Consider the following 22,121-nt stretch of genomic DNA (forward strand, 5'->3'; position numbering starts at 1 on the left):
AAATACTAAAGCAAGTATGATAAGGGAAACTAGGTGAAAGTTATAGAGGAATATTTTGTACTTTTTTTGTAACTTTCCTGCATGTTTGAAATCATTTCAAAATATAATGATGCAAAAAGCTATAGATGTACTTTCAAGCACAGGGTATACTTCTTGTAATTATAATTTTCTGTGAAAGTAGATGCATTTGTTATGCTACATCAAGTTTTGGGTGTTCTGCCCCTTTTGTATTTTTCAAACACTTTATTCACCTATCTTTTGCAACAAAGATAACATATAATAATTTCATTGCAAAGACACACTTTATAGGTTTTCTTCAAAAAAAATTTTTGCCCATAGCCAATTTTAGAAACCTAGGATAAAAGCTTTCAAATTGTAACAAGCTGAGTGCAGATGTCACATTCTGCCCTTGGTGTTTTCATCGTGTTGGATACCTTGACACTGAACACTAGAAATGCCATTTAAGAAGCCTATAAAGATAAATATTATAAGTAGTTACTGGAGATTTCTAGATGAAACTGTCATCCATACTTGGAGGATTTAATATACTCCTTAAAATTTAGCATCTATCCATAGAAAACTATTCCTAAACTGTTTTTAAGCAGCAGTTTAGGGATCCCACTGTGAGAAGAATACAAATTTAATGTCATATTTTAGATTAAAAACCTACTGTAGATCATAGGCGCTGTAACAAATAATCTAAACACTTCCTAGATAAGGTTTAACCCTTCTTGGAGAGGGCAAGCACACAACAAAAACAAGGACTGCTCTTAAGTCCCCAAAACCTAAATTACATGCAGAATTAGGTTAAAAAACCCCCAAAACAGGAGACAGTAAAGAAAAATAATAGTGGATTCAATAGATAACAATATGCCATGTAGGAAAAAATAAACAACTGACTAAGTGGAAAATACATAGTGCAGTTATGAATCTGCGTCCAATTGCTTCCCACTTATGGTAGGACTTCCTTTGTGCATAGCTATTCAAGTTGACTTTCCAACAAAGGTGCTATATTCAGAAAAATCTGTTCTCACTTAATAGCAGTCAAACAAAGACTTGAGCAGATAATAGCACATAAGGAATTTGGATTACACAAGACCTTACTGGCAATTTTTCTTTATGAACTATGAAGAATTTCACTTAAATATACTTAAAAAGGGAAGTGCGGAGAAAAGACTCACTCCTCTGAACATAAAGTCACCCTTCTTCTGTCCAAAATCACAATTATTTGTACCTCTCATTGGAATAAGTTGCACTGACAGCTTAGAAATGGAAGAGAAAATGGTCAGAAGGAAGATGTTGTCCGTCTTTTCAGGTAGGTGGTACTCGGCATATTTTTAACAGCTTGAGAGTACCACATAACTATTATTGTAAATCTGGTAAAACTACACAGTTCAGTAACATATGTATTTTAACCTGTAAGCTAAATGGACCTATCTAATTTGCATATTGGACGTGCAAGACAGCTTTCTGATTCTTAATCTGGGCTACTAAACCTACAATGCTATCAGATTTTAAAGCTCATTATCACTCTTACAAAAACAGGTATTTCTTGGAAAACGTATAAAAATACTTGGATAAGATACATGTGACTAGCCGGGCGCGGTGGCTCATGCCTGTAACCCCAGCACTTTGGGAGGTTGAGGCGGGTGGATCACAAAGTCCGGAGATCGAGACCATCCTGGCTAACACGGAGAAACCCCATCTCTACCAAAAAAAATACAAAAAACTAGCTGGGCGTGGTGGCGGGCGCCTGCGGTCCCGGCTACTCGGGAGGCTGAGGCAGGAGAAGGGCGTGAACCCGGGAGGCGGAGCTTGCAGTGAGCCGAGATCATGCCACTGCACTCCAGCCTGGGCGACAGAGCGAGCGAGTGGGCGGCAGAGCGAGACTCCGTCTCAAAAAAAAAAAAAAAAAAAAAAAAAATACATGTGACTAGAGAGTCAGCAAGTACACAGAACTACAAACACAGCTGAGTGAAATCCCAAAGAGAAATCTTGTGTAGAAAAGAAACAAAAAATCTGTCCCCTGACTCTTCAGTTTGTACTGTTTGTACAAGTAGCATTTCCCAGTTTCCCAACTCAAAAAGACAAACTATTTTAAGAGTTGGAGTTACAGTAGCTGAAAGCCTTGGTATGTTTTTCATGGCCTCTTCAACTCTTGAAACAGGTTTATGTTTCATCTCCTGAGCTGGTTTTCAAAAACGTTTTTGCTTGCTAGGTGGTTCCACCAAAATTCTCACAGATCTGGACTTCTTTAAGCCCAATAACAAGTCAGTGGGTCATGAGGAGATTTAAATCTACTATTACAAAATACAGAGCAGCATCTTGTAATGGAAAGCAGACAGTGTATATGAAAAGCAAAAATAAATGTTTAGTAACTTTGTTATTTCACTTAAAAAGTAATTTAGCTCTGATTGTTGAATACTAATTAGTACAGAAGAACAATTTTAAAAGTCGATTGTAACCAAAAAATTATCTGAGTACTTTAACAAGTCAACTAGATGTGATGTGGGTGTTTTTTTTTTTCTTTTTTTTTTTAAGAATGCAGGAGAAAAGGCTGAGGTATGCAATTTAATTTCTAAGACATTAGATTTTTTTCATCATAGAAAAAAAATGCATGCGAGCTAAGACCTCCTATGCCAAGTTTCAGCCTGAAATCATTATGGCCCTGAAAAAAAAAAGGAGTTTTATAATGGAAATATTGCCAGCTTCTCAATTATAGTGAAACTGGCAGATGTTACTAAAATAAAAATGATTTCATCTTGTAATCAGGCCTGGTTTAAGAATATTAATCAGGTGTTTTGTTTTGGTTTGCTTTGTGGTTTTTGTTTTGTTTTGTTTTTGCTGTTGTTGTTGTTAGCAGTAAAGTCCTTTCTTGTCATTCCTCACATCACTGCATTAACAACTGCACACAGCTGCCAGAACACGAAACTCATGTTTTTAAACAATTCTTACCAGCTTTCTTCCAGATCTCCTCTGGCACGTATCCAGACGCAGGCCTGTGAAGGAATTCCCGATGCGCGTCTATGAAAAGGATGGGAAGGGGGTGGAGAGAGGAGGAGAGTACTGTAAGCACACTTGTGTCATTGTACAGAGTGAAAGTAAGCAATGCCCATTCTCCTGGCTTCTCTACAAAAACACAATTTTAAAAGGCTAAACATTTCACTTCTTGAAAATACACAAAAATAGCAAGGCCTGTCATCAGAGCCCAAGGAAAACAGGTCATTGGTCTAAATGCCCTGCATGCTCAAAGCCAAAGCAACTTGATTTCATTATACAATATGATGTTTGGGAACACTGTTCTCACTACTTTCTGACTATGGAGACTTCTATAGATATATTTTGTTAAAGAAAATAAATTGTATTTGGTAGTTTTCCTTTCAAGAGTCAATCAAATTGGTGGTTAAAAAATCAAATGTTCAGGTAATGTAATTTCCACAGAGCTCTGATTCTGCCACCTTTCTATGAATAGCAAGCTCCACTCTATGGCTAACCAGTTCTCACACTTAATTAATTCTTAAAAATCTCAGTGAGCATTAAAATTTTTCACACAAATTAGATCATATGGATTTGACATGGGTGGAAGCCAGAAAGACTCATTAGAATGGATTCACAGACATTCTGCTGAGCAAAGAGAATTAGCCCATGCTTTCCAGAAAAGGAAATGAAGTTCCACTTTAAATTAAATGCAGTGCTTACTATGCTTCTCAGATTTTAAAAGTTTAAGAAAACAACTAATAACAACTTTGATACAGGAATACTAACTCCTAAAATAATATGTTCATGGAAATAACACAAAACATTTTATAGTACTTGTATATGCTCGAAAGTAAACAAAGTGCATACAGTCTTCCATAGCTAAAATATGCATTTCACGTCTTCCATATCGGATTTTCAATAAAAGCCTCCTTATATAGAAGAGTTCAGTAAGAAAAAAATCATTTTAACTTTTATAAAACACAATTATTAAACCCATGATAAATTCTGAGGAAAACTGAAAGTTTCTCTATGTGTAGATTAAATGTTGAGTAGCATATATGTTTAAACAATACTTTATCTAATGGTTATGTTGACGATCAAGACATTCAGTCCAGTCTCCTATATTTTATGGTGCTACACAATGTCAAAAATAAAGAGAAGCATGATCAGTTTAGCTAAGTATATGTTATTACATTTGAATGCTTTAAATACATTTGAATGCTTTGAATTCTTGCAGGGCACATAGATTATCAACTGGCAAGAACATTAGATTTTCTCAACTATTCTGAATTAGCAAAAATTTACTATAGCTTGGTAAGGAATATATGGAAACTATATCATCTTTGCAATTTTTTAATCTAAAATTATTCCAAATATTTAAAAGTTTATTTTCAAAAGCTTACACTCTGATGTCATGACTACTTAATAGGATGGACTGGAAATATCTATGCATTCTCCTGTGTGTATTCATTTCTATAAAGTAAATGACAAAAATAAAAACGCTTTTACTGAAGTAACTTTCATTCTTAAGGCGAGATAAAGCTCGTACATAAACAACCTAAAAGGAAATGTGATACAACTAATTAGATTTATCAAGATTATCTTCCTTACCACTATAACTATTTGCAGAAGAAATAAAGTGCAATCAAGTTCATATTTAGCCATGTGACACAGTACAACACAGAGATTTACTTATGACAACATTTAAAGACAACTTTTAAGGAGAAAAGACTTTAAGCATAATTTATTGGATAAGAATGAGAACAGATCTGTAAAGTCTGAGGAAAGAAAAAACATGACTCCAAAGTGGTAACTTTTATTTCATTTATTGTGTTAAGAAGAGACCTGTAGTTTATAAAAAATTATTATTTTTTCATTATTATTATTATTATTATTATCATTATATTATTTGAGACAGAGTCGTGCTCTGCTGCCCAGGCTGGAGTGTAGTGGCATGATCTCAGCTCACTGCAACCTCTGCCTCCCAGGTCAAGCGATTCTCGTGCCTCAGCCTCCCGAGTAGCTGGGATTACACGCACATGCCACCAAGCCCAGCTAATTTTTGTATTTTTAGTAGAGATGGGGTTTCACCGTGTTGGCCAGGCTGGTCTCAAACTTCTGACGTCAGGTCACCCAGCCTCCCAAAGTGCTGGCATTACAGGTGTGAGCCACTATGCCCAGCCTATAAACATTATTTTTTGATTAAATAGTCAAGTATTATGATAAAGAACAGGAAAGGAGATGTTTAGGTATCCAAAGTCCATGCATGAAAGATGCTAATTACCAGCCCCAGGCAACACAGGCTGAAGAAAGTTAGTTCTAGCGCCCAGTGAAGCAGCTATTGACCATGGAACACTGAGTATGTTAGTTTGTCTATGTCTCAGATGCCTCATCTATAATAAAGAGAGGACAATACTACTATTATTTGAGAGCACTGCTGTGAGGATTGAAGGAAATACCTCCTATTACATATACATCCTAAACTCTCATCATCTGGTATTTGCTATTATCCTCATTATTATCATCATTATTATTACTACATGCTCTTGTAAGAATGGCTATATAATTATTTCCTTATAAATAACTAAGGTGAAGAGAATATTTTAAAGTTTATCTTTTCTCTCAATGTTAAAAATCCAAATACCACAAATTTTGAAGAGAACAAAGCCATTAAAGAAGTTTGGATTAAGCAATATACACCAAGTAATTTTTTAAACTCCCAGAATCTATGTCGCTTGGAAACAGAAAATATTTCTATAGTTCACAATTCACTGCCTTTGTCCTTGGAAGCAAAATCTTCAAATTTCTTAGATGACACTTTCAAAAATTTTACTTGAGCCTCACCCTTGAATGTTTATAACACCCAAATTGATTCAAATATTAACGTGCCAGGCTCAATTGACCTTCCACCTTCTATGGGCTGCACAGCAGGTGTCTTGAGGGTACATATACCACACTGGAAAGTTGTATAATGTTTCACCTTGGCTACATCTTCCTAAATTTCTCACTGACATATTGCCATGTCCACATACGCTCAAACTTTAACTGACTTAGAAACCCAATAGAAATGCTAAAGCCAATTATGCAAAAATTTTCTTAATGATAACCTACCTTCTAAAAGATGGTTTTTCAAAATAGCAGAATCTAAAGGGAAATAATCATATATACGTATTTTACAATATCCTCTCTAGTTCTAAGTTAGTGTACTCGATAAATGTCAGGTCTACCAACAAAAATAACAGAGTGATTGGTAGCAGGTGTACTCCTCAGAAATCTATTTGGTACCCTGATAAACGCTACTTTATAGCTTAAGAAACCAAATGACTAATACATTTAATATCTCCTCTTCTGATTAAACAGCAGCAATATCAGAATCTATATAGGGAAAACTGAGTTTGAAAAACAAAACAAGGGGCAATTCTCTCCTAGGACTTTACTATTTTAGAATACTGGCTAATCTAGACACATCTACCTAAAACACCCTAAGATTCTAAGGCTTAGATTCTAAAGAAGCTAATTCTTAACCATTAACTCGTCAGCACCTATAAAATATAGCTTGCTATAAAAAGGAATCATTGTTCTAAAATGTAGTGGTAAAAGCAAAGACAGAAGAATCTATACAAGATGGTTTAAAATGTGAAATGTGTGTGTCTGTGTGTATATATATATATGTATATATATATGCAACTACTGAAAGATGAAAACATTATAGAAAAGTCCTTCTAAGTTAAGTCTAGCTTGCTTTGGGTTGCAAATTGCTTGGGGGGGATGAGAGGGGATGAGGATGAAGAGAGCCTCTTGAAAATAATTCATGTCCATGAAGAGAGGAGACCAGGTCATAGTGACAGAAAATGGTGTAAGAAATGTGAAAGAACAGAAAGAGCAATCTATGATGTATGAAAGAGATGGAAGATGCACTACACTTACGACAGGATGGAGACCATTGGATACTAGATACTGCAAGGGCCGCCATCAATATACATGAAGGGATGAGCTGATAGCCTTTGGAGAAGCAATGTGACCTCATATGACCCAGGACAGCAATGCTCAAAGCTTGGCAGCACCTAGGTATGGCCTTCATCCTGTAGTGGGCAGAGTGAGGCTGTGATCATGATAATATCTATTACAAAAATCATCAAAAGAAAGAAAGAGTTAAGTAATTTTATCTTTACAAATGCCACTTGCTTTTAAGGATAATACATTCAGAAATCTTCACCCTAGGTTTCAGAAGCCTAAATCCAACCTAGAAGCTAGCAACTGCTTTAGGATTTCCATTTTTTACAACAAACATACTTAATGCTCCAGGAAGTAACCATCTCCTCTTAATTTTAAAAGATGGACATATTTAACTAATAGTCTCTTATTTTTAAACCCAATACAGTTAAGTACAGTAGGCATTTGCATTATGAAGTCAGCTGAATGACTGAGAGATTAATTTCATGATGTGATTTAAAGAAATCAATACAAGGGTACAGAACTCCAAACATTTACATGGAAATATACACAGAATAACTTGTTTGTGTTTTTCATATTCTGAGAGTATAGAAGTTGAAATATTTCATTGGCTGGGAGAAATCTATTTTTCTATAGACTTGTATTATGAATTAGGGTCCCAAAGGTACAACAGATTTACTATATTTAAGACAGGAGTATTTTCTAATCCTGTGCCTATTAAAGTAGCCAACTGCTTAGAAGTGCTTTGTAGATGAAAAAATACTCAATACACAATCTTGAATGCCAAGGAAAAACTTTACTAGTTTCATTTACCACTATTTCTTAAAGTTCATTTTATTTTATTTTTTAAATTTTTTAATTTTATTTTTTGAGACAAGGTCTTGCTCTGTTGCCCAGGCTGCAGGGCAGTGGCACAAACATGGCTCACTGTCACCTTGACCTCCTGGGCTCAAGGAAACCTCCCATCTTAGCCTCCTGAGCAATTGGGACCATAGGCATGCACCATCATGTCCAGCTAATTTTTCGATTTTTGGTAGAGATGGGGTCTCACTGTGTTTTCCAGGCTGGACTCAAACTCCTGGAGTCAAGGGATCCTCTCACCTCAGCCTCCCAAAGTGCTGGGATTACAGGCATGAGCCACTACTCCCAGCAAAAAGTTATTTTTGAGAATGCGCATCTAAATAATAGTAACAGCTAAGCTATAACACATCTACTATGTGTCAGGTACTGTCTCATAAGTTTTTTACCTATTAACTCATTATACAGAAATGCTTATGAAATATGTATTACCATCCCCATTTTACACGAGGAAACTGAAGCACAAAGAGATTATGACCTGCCAAAGGCTGCAAAACTAATATGGAGAGGAATGAGTAATTTGAATCTAGAAATTCTACTGAGTTTGTGCTTTCAACCTTCATGCTAGATTTCCTGAGGATTTACAGAGCAATGAGAAATTCCATAATTCAATCATATGACAATCATAAAACTTGCCAGCTAGCAGTATTTTAAAATACTAATTCCTCTACCAACCCACTTGGGACAGGGGATGGTATTAATTCAACAAGCTCCTGAGCTACTAAGCTTTTTTTTTTTTTTTTTTTTTTTTGACAGAGTCTCATTCTGTCCTCCAGGCTGGAATACAGTGGTACGATCTTGGTTCACTGCAACCTCCTCCTCCAGGGTTCAAGCAATTCTCCTGCGTCAGCCTCCCGAGTAGCTGGGACTACAGGGGTGCACCACCATATCTGGCTAATTTTTTGTATTTTTAGTGGAGATGGGGTTTCACCCTGTTAGCCAGGATGATCTCAATATCCTGACCTAGTGATCTGCCCGCCTCGGCCTCCCCAAGTGTTGGGATTACAGGCGTCAGCCACCACTCCCGGCTCTAAGTTTTTTATGAATGCTAAGTTTGATTTTTCATTACACTTAAACAAAACTTTTTGATATTTCTATCTCTGGCAAGTACTAAACTCTTAACAAAACAGAGTGAAGGTATTTTCTAAATTTACTACAACATCATCACAATGTTCATACATTTTTTAAAAGCACAGGGAAAGTGTATTTATATTTGAGAATTTATGTCCAGTCCCTGACAATAGCCTTAAACCTATCATTAGAAAAAAGTTTTGGCCAGGTACAGTGGCTCACGCCTGTAATACTAGCACTTTGGGAGGCCAAGGTGGGCAGATCCCTTGAGCTCAGGAGTTCAAAACCACCCTGGGTGATAAGGCAAAACCCCACCCCTACAAAAAATACAAAAAAATTACCTGGGTGTGGTGGCAGTCACCTGTAGTCCCAGCTACTTCGGGGGCTGAGGTGGGAGCCCAGGAGGTCAAGGCTGCAGTGAGCCAAGATTATGCCACCACACTTCACCTTGAGTGACAAAGTGAGACCCCGTCTCAAAAAAAAAAAAAAATGTGGAAGACTTCTAGAAAACAAAGAGAGAACACACAGATACAAGACAAACTACAGAAAGATTCTAGAATAGTCAAAAGCTAGTAAAAAGGAAAGTAATTTAAAAGAAAAATGTCAGGAGCCAAGAGAGTGACGTGACAACATTCTGAGAGAAAAAGGAACCAAAGACAAAGAAAGGAAAAAGATCTACTACGGAGATTCTGACAAGCACTTCAGAAAACATACAAAGTGCTAACCAGCAACTGCCTCTCTATACATATAAAAGTAATTCTACTTCATGGTCAAATCTGTCAGTTCTGATCACATTATCTTGCTCTTCTTCTGTGAAGTATACCATGTAATAAAACTTAAATGTAAAGTAAGTCATACTTTGAAAATAGAGACAGCTGTGTTAAAATTTGCTTTCTAATTTTGTTAAGAGTTGGATATTTGGAGTTCTCCCTGGAAAGTAAATGAGTAAAAACAGTAAATATAATAAATATCTATTATTTCAAGAAAACCTACTTTATGAAAAGTCCTTCAAGATGTCAACTTGCATTTTATTTAAAGAACAGAAATACCATTATGAATTCAGTGTATACTCAGTTACTCAGTGTTAAAAACTGTTTCAGAAGTTATTCAAAAAAGAGATTTTAGTATCTTGGGAAAACTTTTTTTTTTTTTTTTTTTTTTGAGACAGAGTCTTGCCCTGTCATCCAGGCTGGAGTGCAATGGCGTGATCTCGGCTCACTGCCACCTCCGCCTCCCAGGTTCAAGTGACTCTCCTGCCTTAGCCTTCCAAGTAGCTGGGATTACAGGCATGTGCCAGTATGCCTGATTAATTTTTTTTTTTTTTTTTTTTTTTATCTTTAGTAGAGAAGGGGTTTCACCATGTTGGCCAGGCTGGTCTCGAACCCCCGACCTTGTGATCCGCCTGCCTCAGCCTTCCAAAGTGCTCGGATTACAGGTGTGAGCCACTGCATCTGGCCAGGAAAACTCTTAAAATTCAATTAGTAATAGATTAATTGAGTTATTTTACTAAACCCCTATACTCACTTAATACTACGGATATATTTCAAAAGTGAGAATGGGATTGAGTTTAACAAGCACAACACATCAGTCATGAAAGTTACATTCTTCTCTGTGAAGTCCCCAAATGTAATTTTAAAATGCTAAGAATGTGTGTATGACTAAACATTCCCAGTGTTTCCAAGTTAGGGATATAAGTAGGGCAATATTTTGAACCAAAGATATCTTCTATAATATATTCCGAAGGTCTCATTTGAGACCAGACAGTAGTTTAAGCAGCAAAAGAATTAGGCTAAAAGAAATACATACCACTGGGGATATGGAGATCTAAATGTATATAAAGATATAGACATATCCATAGATTTATCTGCACACGTGCACTCCATTAAACACTTTCCAGCCACAGAAAATAGATTTATCAGCCAATAATCTCCAATCCTTTCACTACACACATCAATTCATTCAACTTCAAAGCCTGGAAGAGGGACTTAGAAAGCACTTAATGTAAATGATTGTGGCCCATAATTACAAACCACCTGTCCTCTTATTTACAGCCATAGCTCTGTCTCAGAAAATAGTACACAAGGCTGAAAGAATCAGCTACTAAGGATGTACAGTAAAAAAAACTGTCAAAACACTATTGGATGCTAAAACTTGCACACTGCAGAGTTCTACACAGATTTTCTCTAAAGTTATAATAGTGTCTTAATGGCAACTTAGGATTCTGTGTCCATAAAGAACATAATGTCTTAATGTTGTCTATAAACAAAGAAATTAAATGCTGTACCCTTTGACTAATATAACTTACAAAAGCTTAAAGCCAAACAAACATCTCAGGTTTAACAAAAATATAAATCCACTGAATATCACTAAAAATAGTACAGTTTGCGTACTTTTAAAAAGGAGTTTTTAAAAACCAAGTGTATTTGGGTTATGTAACAGGGACAATGAACCTCTCTTCCTGGAAAACATGATATACACCTGTATCACCAGAATCTGACTGTAGCATTAGTGACTATACACAAAATGGCCCTTGTTCTATGTGCTGATAACTCACTTAGGTATGAAGTCTGATCAATTTTGGAGATGTTTCTTTCACAGTGGATGGCAGGTGATAGCAATCTGGTCAGTTTGGTCAACTGAATTGAGGTAACTATCCTATGGCCTTAACACTAGCTATTCCCTTGCCTTCTTCCACTAGACCCAAAGGCCCTCAAAGAAAGAAATGAAGACTCTTTTTCCTTCATTAGAATGCCTAGCACAATGCCTGGCATATAGTAAGCACTCAGTAAATAAATACTGACTCAATGAATCTGTTCAATAGAATAAGCCAAACTAGATGTTTTAACTCCCTAAGTTTTATTTACTTCAAGGCTCTCAATTTTTGCCTAGACTGGATAGTTATAAATGTCTCCTCTGTCCTAAGCAAATCTCGCATGATTAATCAATTTTTGTTCATAATAAGGAAATAAACACAAGACTTTTTTTCCACTCTGCTCTAAATAGTTTGGTTTCGACCAATCCAAGCTCAAACCAAATGTAATTCTGTTTTCGCTGCTTGCCTTACTCTGACCTGACAAATACAGTTTTGCCTTTAAAATATGCTTTAGAATAATACTTGTAAGGTAAATTAAGTGACTTAGACTCTTCCATTATTTAATACTTATGACAATAGGCATTCAGCATTCAGAGATTAGCAAAAATCTACAAACCTAAGTGCATGGAAAGCTACACTGGCTGAGAACAAATTGAAAACAATAATGTGATCAATAGACAGATCATATACTTCAAGTTTTTAACTTTTGATAATCAGTCATAATACTAATGAGGCCAAAGTTATGAGCTTAATCTGCACATGTTTTGCAGCATGGACAGTACTCTAACTTGAATTAGCAGTTGGGTATGGGGTTAATCACATAAGAGAATATAAGAGAACAAGAATCCACAGAAATCCATCTCCCTAAGTTTACTCAAAAAGTATTCACACGTAATAGGTGGTAATGTCAGCGACAAAACCATATTATTAATTTAGGTAAAAGTTCACAGGCCACACAAAAATTCTTTGAGGTTGACGATTTCTTTAAACATATATGGGATTATATTCTATCTATAACCCCAACAATTCCCAAATACCAATAAGTAATACAGTTACATACTAACATTCCATTTCTAAGGCACAACTATATTATGAGTCCCATTATAAAACTAGAATTAATACAATCATGATCAAGTAATGCAAGTTAATATCAAATCAAAGGAAGAGTGCTGCATCGGTATCATTAATTTAAAAATAGCTGTAGGCAAAATATATAGTTTTTAGGTCTCTCTGGGCAGGGGCTATTGAGAAAAAAGTTAAAAAAAAACATATATATATATATACACACATATTGTGTGTATCTGAGATTCAACTAACAAACAAGATTGTCTTATGGGCTGTTTCTTGAATTAATAATTTGAAACATACATCCTCGTGTGCAGTACTAACATTGGTAGGCAGTGGCAGAATTCACTAGAGACCTTGATGGAAGTGCCTAAGCCCCAGGCCCACTCCCTGAGATTGTTTTTGCTATTTTGAGGCATTTTGAAGGAGCGCAAGTTTTAGTTAAGCACATGAAATTCTGGTTCAGCGTGGAAACTCTGCCATCAGCTCAATACATTCACCTGGAAAAGGAATTTAAGTTTTGTGGCAATCTCTGTCTATGCCAATCTGCCCAAATTCCTAACAGACAGATAAGACATATTGGAGGATATGTAAATTGTTTATTGTCTTAAAATTCCTTGCATATCCTTTAATTTTAAAAAGAAGTTAAAAATACAGTCAGCATTAACGGCATAAGAAATATGTGTTCGAGATACTCATCTGAAGAAAAGTTACCTAGTGTAACTGGGTCTGGGTTGACGGGACTCTGCTGCCTGGAGTGACTGCTGCTGCTGCCGCCACCTTTTTTTAAGTCCTCGGCATCACTGTATCGCCGGATCCAGTAATTCAATTCTTCCCGGTCTGCTTCTTGACACCGCCTTAGTACGGTGAGAGATCGCCTTGTTTTTTCTACCATGTCCATTATGCAGTTTAACAGCTATGTGGGAAAGGGGAGAATAGGGAAGAGCGTATAAATCATCACAATTAAAGATTTTACTGAATAGTGAAACAAACCATTTCAGGACAATGAAGGAAGCAATTTTATCCCTGAAGGTTTTGGTCTAGTATTTTCTACAGCTAGATTTGAAATTCAGAGCCAATAGATGAGAAAATTCGATGGGAATGAGAAGATAGATGTATGAACACAAGACAGAAGGGAAATTTCACCTGAAGGCACTATAGCCAGTAAATCCACCTCTCTAAATACTAATCCCATTACTTTATAAATTAAATAACCTTTTCACAATAAAACAGTAGCCCACTGATCTGGCTTTGAGAATTCCTTTCCAAGATCTAAACATTTCTCTTAAGTGGCTTTCATATCAATTTAGAAATCAAATTCTACATTCTACTTCAAATATTCTCGCTCATTATTTTTTTCAAGGATAGCAGGAAACACAATACCTTCAAAGGATCACCAAGCTTTTATTTTATCACATAACCTCACTCCAGTTGTTTTCCAAACATCTTTTAATCCCAAATTATTACTGATGTCTTACGTGGTCAAGATGTTTCCACTCTTCTGCCCATTCTCTGTCTGTTAGTCTGTGATCAATCATTTCTTCTTGACGTGTGCCATGCAACCCTACAAAAATAGAGAAGGCTGAATAACCCTAAAGCGTTCAGTATACAACCCATACACACACAGACTCACAGCAAGGACTATGTGGGTAAACTCAATGATGTAAAAATACATTTGATTTTGAATGGAGACATGATTCAGAATTACCTAATAGGTTCCTCACAGAATGATAAAATACTAGAACTAGAAGGAATTTCAGAGGTCAGCTGGTCAGAAGACTTTATTTTACACACAAGAGACAGTTAAGTGACACCAAGCCCACAGCTAGTTATCCACGCAACACTCTGTAAGTAAAAATACATTCTAACTCTTAATAAATACAAGAAACCACAAGTAGACATTAAGTGGTTTTTAAAGCATTGACGTCCTGCATTAAAAATAAAGATAGCATAAGTCATTTTACATGGGAAGGGACATGCTTTCCCAAAACAAGCATGGTAAATTTTTCCATATTTCAGCCTTGTATAAATGAATACAATCCTAACACATATACCTACATGACAAAATTAGACCATGAAGAGAAGGCTTGTATAATATGGAGCTACATATACTCATTTGGTTTACCAAAAAATAAAAAATAAAAGTAAATTGGACATCCTTCATTACAAAATTAACATACAAGATATAATTTGACAAATATCATAAATCCAAGTGAACCAACTGAAAATCCTAATTTGAAGTCCATAAGACTTAATGCTCTTTAGCATCATAGTTAAGATACCACTATGAAAAAGTAATATATAAGTGTTTACCAGGTGAGCACCAGTATTAACAAATTTAAGCAGTTAGCTAGCATGCTCATTAAAATAGGAAGTAAATGTGTCTCACTAAAAAGATGGGCTGAAAGTTTCCGATCAGAGAAACCTGGAAACGTGTTATTCCTCTTACATATTCACTTTATATTCTGTTGAATAGGAAAGTCATTGAGCTGTGGCATTATTTTGCAACTTAAATGAACAAAACTATTATTTTTGGTTACCAATTCTCAAAATGTTACTCTGAACAGCAAATAAGGTTTCTTATAGTTTGGGTTTCTAGATAACTGGGCTACCTCTCTGTGGAACTTATGTAAGAATTAAATGACCAAACGAGTTATAAGACACTGAATTTTACTTTTTGTGAGATTTAAGTGGTTAGAAATCCCTTTTTTTTCGCTGATGTACACAAATAAAGATGAGTCACATGACTCTGTTCAGCCAACCATGTAAAGAGATATCATATACAACTGATGGAAGTGAACAAATTTATGACAACCCTTTCTCAGACTAACTGAAAAGCTAAATGCAAGATGCTTTGTACCACTCCTGTCCAATTAGAACATATTCTAAGATATATTTTAAAAGTTAAAATTGTCAATGCCACCTATTGGTTAAAAAGTAAAAGTGCAAATATGTTTTATTAATTTGCATAATATAAACACATTGGGAAAAATAGTACTTAGTTACTGCTCTGTTGTGATTATTTCAAGTTGAAATGTTTGCAAATATGTAATTTTTGTTAACTTATTTGTTGCCTGTGTTTTAGGGAAAAACCACTACTGTTAAAATTAGTCACCACAGAAAATAACCAGAAAGTGATAAGGATATAAATGTGACAATGACTTCCATGTTAGAGGCATCTGAATATTTGCCTTTAAGGACAAGAATTCCAGAGGTCTCAAAAGCTTGAAAAATTCAGCAGAAGAAATCAGTAATGACACAAGCTGTAACGCCTGGAGTAATATTAATGAGCAACAGGACATCTGTGGTAGTGGGATTTCAGGATTTGTGAAACAGTACTAAGCTTCATCTCATTTAAAAAAAATACTAAGTGTATTAGAAACATGTTTGAGCTCAAGTACTTGCTGAAAAAATGTAAGATTCATTTGCTGCTTTTGAACACTGAAAGTCATTTGTTAGATATAATCAAATCTTTAAAAATAAAAAATAAATCAAGATTTTACATTTACTAATTTCTCTATTTAAGATACTTAAATATTCAGCAGCACACAATTTTTATTTATAGTCATAATACCAGAGGGATGTACCAGGGGAAAATAGCTCATAATCATTAAATAGCTCATAATCACATTTTCATTTGTGGGAAATTTGACACTAATGTTGAGTCTTAACTAGTTATTTTGTTTTAGAATATTTTGACTAGGCTAAAACTCTAAGCTTACTTATAAACTAATGCCGCTAACAGGTTACTTTACTGAAGGATTCTAGTGAGCATATGTCCCTACACATAATAGGCATTTACAAATCGTACCAGACTAAGTATATCTTTATGACAATTTTTATATTCTCAAAATGGCAGCCTGATGTAATACCATAATTTGTTGCTCATACATCAAGATTTTATTTTACATTAACACACACTAAACTCTGCCAGACTTTAGGGATGGTTTAGTAGCTGCACATATTTATAGAGATTAGCCCTATTAGTTTTATAAGCTAATATAATTAAAAGGTAAGGAACATGGTCTGAAGAAAATCACATAAAACCAATGGATACAGATATAATTCATAAAGGGATATTTTACATTACTTTATGAAAACATAATCGTTGCACATAAGTGTAATTACTTCCTTGCTGATTACTGTATAGTGCACTGGAACTAATATTTCACAAAATAGCACCTGCTGCCTAAGAAACAGGCCATTTGCTAACACATCTACAAAATGGGATCCCTTGAATTGGTCTCACCATGACCTGATGACTCCACTGCTATTTAAAAACATGCAGTCATGGTTTTCAGTACTTAAGTCATAAATAAATGCTAAGGCTTTGTGTAGAAGGGAATTGTTATCACATTTGATTTTGGGGTCCAAATATCAATCCAGATCAAGAAATAGCATAACCACCTTTGAAAGCTCTTCAGAAATGGTACCTGCGAGAACATTAGACAGATTGGCTATTAAGAAAGCACAAATTATATGCTTAGTCATTTGTCTGACACACTATATAAACGTAGAAATTACTGTTGTGGAGAACCAGAACTACTAATTTACTATCTTACAACCAAAGCTTCAATCGCCCCTCCCCTCATCCTGACTCTTCCTGCTTTCTAAACATTTGGGGTGTTGGGCGTAGAAAGGCAAAAAAGGCCCTACACGTGGAGCCCCTGTTTGCTAGCAACATACTTGGAAATCAAATGTAAACTTTATATATTAAGACTTTCTCTGCCTGTGGCTAAAAACAAAACAAAACAAAAACCACCATCACTGTAATCAAGTAGTGAATAACTGGCTGGCTACATTCCCCAGAATTCTGTATCCTCAGCTCTGTTTTTGGGTTTTCTACTTGCACTTCATCCCCTGCTCTTTCTAGTGTACTGGCCACTAAGTCACCTGCATCAGGAAAGTTTGCCAGCAATTCGTTACAAGGTAGAGAAAGTCCTGTTGGTGGGTGATGTGGACACAGGAGATGGAAAAAGAAGAGGAGACTCACTATTGCTCTCAGTTAGACTCATCACTAATTAAGAATTGAAGGCACCCCAGTAATAGTGTACTTACTAATAACCCTCTGATACACTATCATCTCCACCACTGAACCACTAATCATGTGTTTAAAAACTTACCTTGTTCATCTTCTCTCTCACTTTTCATGGTAGACATTTGTTCTACAGAAGGCAATGTCTTCAAAATGCTTTACTACTTCTTTTTTTTTTTTTTTTTTTTTTTTTTTTTTTTTTTTTTTTTTTTTTGAGACAGGGTCTTTCTCTGCCACCCAGCCTGGGGTGCATGGTGTGGGGTGCAGTGGCATGATCTCATCTCACTGTAACCTCTGCTTACTGGGCTCAAGCAATCCTCCTGCCTCAGCTCCACAGGTAGCTGGGGCTAAAGGAGTCCACCACCATGCCTGGCTAATTTTGTAATTTTAGTAGAGACGGGATTTTGTCACAGTGCCCAGGCTGGTCTCAAACTCCTGAGCTCAAACTCATCTACCCATGTCGGCCTCCCAAAGTGCTGGGATTATAGGCGTGAGCCACTGCACCCAGACAAAATGCTTTACTTCTAATAGTTTTATGCAAAGAAGGAATGAACACAGGGAAATAGAACACGTATTTGCCCAAATTCACTTCTTCAGTATTCCGATCCTTGACCCCAAATTGTCAATATTAACTTCAATCACTGGCATTTTCAAGTAAACAAAAGTACCAAATCATTCCTCAGGAAACATCTGTGAAGCCACAGATAGCATACCATATCATACTTTGGAAATATGGAATATCATGGAGGCTCGAAAAAAATCAAAATAAACGTAGAGACTATCTGAAACAAAAGACACAATGCAAGAAAATAAAGTGATTTTTAAAAATATTTGTGGCAGGCAGACTGCATATGAAGTCTCGTGTTAAAAGAGAATTCAAGCTAAAAATTTATTTTGCATTTGTTACAAACACAATTGAGGGTCTTGTATTAATATAGATGCCCTCCTCCAAAGAAATTTAGTGTACTGTCTTAAAGAATACAAGTGATTAGGAGAGAGACAGTGCACAGCTGTTGAAAAGTCTATTAATACCAATCAAGTTTTTTTCATAAAGGAGACAATATAAAGCAAGATAAGATAAGATAATTTTTATCCCTATCACAGATTTCAAGCCTCAAGTTCAGTTCAGAAGTAATGGTGCAAGTCTTCAAGCACCCAATCCCATAAGAAGTGAACAGATCCTTCAGTCTTACCCATAGGTCTGTTTCTGTCCCTGAGGTCCCTGTGGCTGGGGTGTCGATAGGAGTCCCTGTAGTGGTGGGCAATGGCCATATCATCCAAACGGTAATGCTGAGGTGGAGGTGGGGTGGGGTGAGGCAGGCCATTGGGCTGGTAGGATAAGCCGTTATTTGGACTGTACCGCTGGCCTGGGCTAATAGTGCATGGTCGCTTGCTTGGATGTTCTGAGTGCAAAGGCTCTCTGTCAAAGCCATTTTCTTTGGTTCTAAGAGGGAAAAAACAAGAGTTTGTTTCATCATCTATTCAGAAATCAGCACAGTTCAGTCACTCATATTTGAGCTTGGAATAAAGACAGAATATTTTTTACTGACCAGAAACCTAAACTCAGCTTCCCAGAAAACATACGGGAATTCACTGAGACCTGTGTCGAGACCTAAATGATCATAAGCCTGCAGATAGGAGAAAATGCTTCACTTCTCATCAAATTAGCAAATATCTTTTCAGTTGAAGCTCATGTGGTTAAGTCACAAACAAGAGGAAACTCAAGTCTCCTGTAGATAACATTTTCATTCAAAAAACAGTGCTTGATTTCTAACAAGTTACCCTAAGACCGACTATATTTGATGAAGAATCATCAAGGTAAAACATCACCACTCTCTTGATGAACGCTTGAGCTACACCTATTCCGCTTGGTATCTGACTTCTGTGTCAGAGGACATCTAAGAACTGTGTTGTTCAATACATTAGCTACACGTGGTTGCTTAACTTAAAATGTAAGTTACTTAAAATTAAATAAAGCTTAAAATTCAGTTCTTCAGTATCAGCAGCCACATTTCATGTGCTCAACAGGCACGCGTGGCCGGTGGCTTCAGTAGTGGACTGCACAGATATATAACATTTCCATCATCACAGAAACTTCTACAGGAAAGTAAGGATCAAAACTGAGTGAACACAGCATGCAATGCAATGTCTGGGACCCTGACACTATCTTGAGTCACCAAGGTAATCAATCAGCAGTCATACAGAGCTAGCCTGGACTAGAAGGAAGATCTAGGTCATTATTTTATTTTAAAGTTGAGGAAACACATACACAGAGAGCTAATGTATCCTGTCTGGGGTAATCAGGTTATACGGCAGGACGGGAACACCCTGACGACACATCACCATGTGATGCACAGAACTCTGAACTTGGCTTTCAGAAGGAATGCATTCTATAAATAAGACCTGATAACTAGTCACGATTCCTTGATTCTCAAATAAATGTAGGACTCAAGAAGTAATTTCTGGCTGTATATACTTCTACTGCTTAGAGACTAGCCCCTAATATATTCAGTAAGATAGAAACAAACCATATTCAACTTTGACTGTAATCACTGCTCCCAAACTTACTTTTTACTTACAAGACCGGCACTCTTGTCTTTAGATAGGTGGTAACATCTATTTTCTCAGGGACATTTTCTCATAAGAATTCTACTGGTTCACAGTGGCTACAGACTTCTACATGCCTTCTTTATTTTAGGTAGTAAAATAACAGCATAGAGGCACTTTTTCTACTTTCCTGGCATCTAGTGACAGCATCTAGTCTTTGTCTGATAATACTAGAGCAATCCAGGTGGAAACTGAATCAACAACAGAGATGATCGGGGGCAACAGGATTCTACAATGAAACATCCTTCATGCCCCTTTAGGGTGGGTCCCGCAGTGACAATTCATACACACCAGGTTGAGAAGAATAAAGGACTTAGAGACAGAAGGTAAAGACATAGAAAGAACTGAGGGTAAATCTTCAGAGTTTTATGTTAAAGAACATGCCCACTACATACTAAGAGGGATGCACTATTCTGAATAGACTGGCCAATATTGGAAATGATGGCAGAGCATAGCCCCCAAGGGAGTGGCAGCCAGGAATCCTAATGCCACTCCCATCAAAGTATGTGTCTACACTAAAACATACTGACTCCTTACATATTGATCATTGATATCAGACTAAAATATCCAGTGTAGCTGAGACATTACCTAATTGCATTGCTTTAAAATAATTTTTAAAAGTGAACTGAAACATTCTAGATACTGATTTATCTTCTAAGAGTATACCCATGTGATTCAAATCTGTATTTGCATATCCTACAAATTTCTAAATAATACACTTCAATATTCAATGCATATTATCAGCATAAATCAGTTGGAAAATACTGAAGACTATTAGCGGCTGTGAACATAATGCTAACATAGCACCTACCTTACTGGCAGTGTGGTGTAGTGGAAAGAGCATTGGACTGGGAATCAAGAGACCTGAGATCTAGTCCTGGCTCTTCCATGACTAGCTGTGTGACCTTGGGCAAGTCACTTAACCTCTCTAGACCTCAGTTTATTCATCTGTAAAATGAAAGGGTTGGACTAGATCAGTGGTTTTCAAACTGTGCCACCTGAGGTGCTTAAGGGATTTTGTAGGCAATGAAGAACTTTTCCCCCAAAGAATCAAGATTCTCAAGATTTAAAGTGCCAGAGGAGCCCACTTCTTATTATCTGTGTTAATCATTGGGGTTCCACTTAAGATTTCATTTTTAAAGGAAAAAGTCTGCGGCTAAAATCAAGTTTGAAAACCACTGGACTAGAAGATTTCTGCAGTCCCTTTTAGTTGGCAAACTCTGCAATTCAAGTATTTTATATTTACAGCTAAATACCATAGTTACACAGATCAAAACACACAGTGCTGATAGTCCTCTGCCCAAACCATAAGTACCTAAGGCAATCACCTTAGCCAAGTTCTCTGTTCCTTGGTTTGAACAATTTATTATTTATACCTTATTTTTTGTGCAAAAATTAGAAAACATCCTCTTAGTGCAGCCCCTGTAGAATTTCTAAATAATGAAACATCTTTCTTTGACCTATTTGGGTCAAACCACTCCAACTTACTAGTTTTCCCTCTCCTTGATCAATGGAAACAACAACAACATTGGAATAATTTTTACAATTTTTAAATGGTTAGATACACTATTTATCTTCATCCTTAGTGGAACCCTTTGTTCAGTGCTATTACTTCAATGACCCAATTAAATGGGAGGAAAAAAGCATTATTTTTTCCTAAAGCAAGGGCAGTAATGTCCTAAAAGGCAGGCGAGGGCCCGAGTCTGTTCTTTCATTTCAATCAGGTCTTACTGTCCTATCCTGGGGCCCATCACCCTGCTAGCTACTGAAATAATAAAGCTCATGACCTCACAAGGGTAATTTACATTCTAACAGTTGTGAAACATTAACACTTGCAGAGGCGTGGTGACTAATACCTGTAGTCCTGGCACTTTGGAAGGCTCCAGGAGGAAGGATTGTTTGAGTACAGGAGTTTGAGACCAGCCTGGGCAACATAGTGAGACCTTGTTTCTACAAAAA

The 22,121-nt window shown here is 36.4% G+C and overlaps 1 protein-coding gene across 1 annotated transcript in view; it reads right to left on the reverse strand.

The window, feature by feature from the left end:
* RUNX1T1 (runt-related transcription factor 1; translocated to, 1 (cyclin D-related)) overlaps positions 1-22,121 on the reverse strand; it is a 139,980-nt gene that overhangs the window by 15,150 nt on the left and 102,709 nt on the right. The window contains 4 exon segments of the mRNA XM_011978618.1: positions 2,956-3,024; positions 13,235-13,436; positions 13,999-14,084; positions 18,749-18,999. Coding sequence (XP_011834008.1) covers positions 2,956-3,024; positions 13,235-13,436; positions 13,999-14,084; positions 18,749-18,999 — 608 coding nt within the window.

Source organism: Mandrillus leucophaeus, unplaced genomic scaffold (genome assembly GCF_000951045.1).
Source record: "Mandrillus leucophaeus isolate KB7577 unplaced genomic scaffold, Mleu.le_1.0 Scaffold198, whole genome shotgun sequence".
NCBI classification, from domain to species: Eukaryota; Metazoa; Chordata; class Mammalia; order Primates; family Cercopithecidae; genus Mandrillus; species Mandrillus leucophaeus.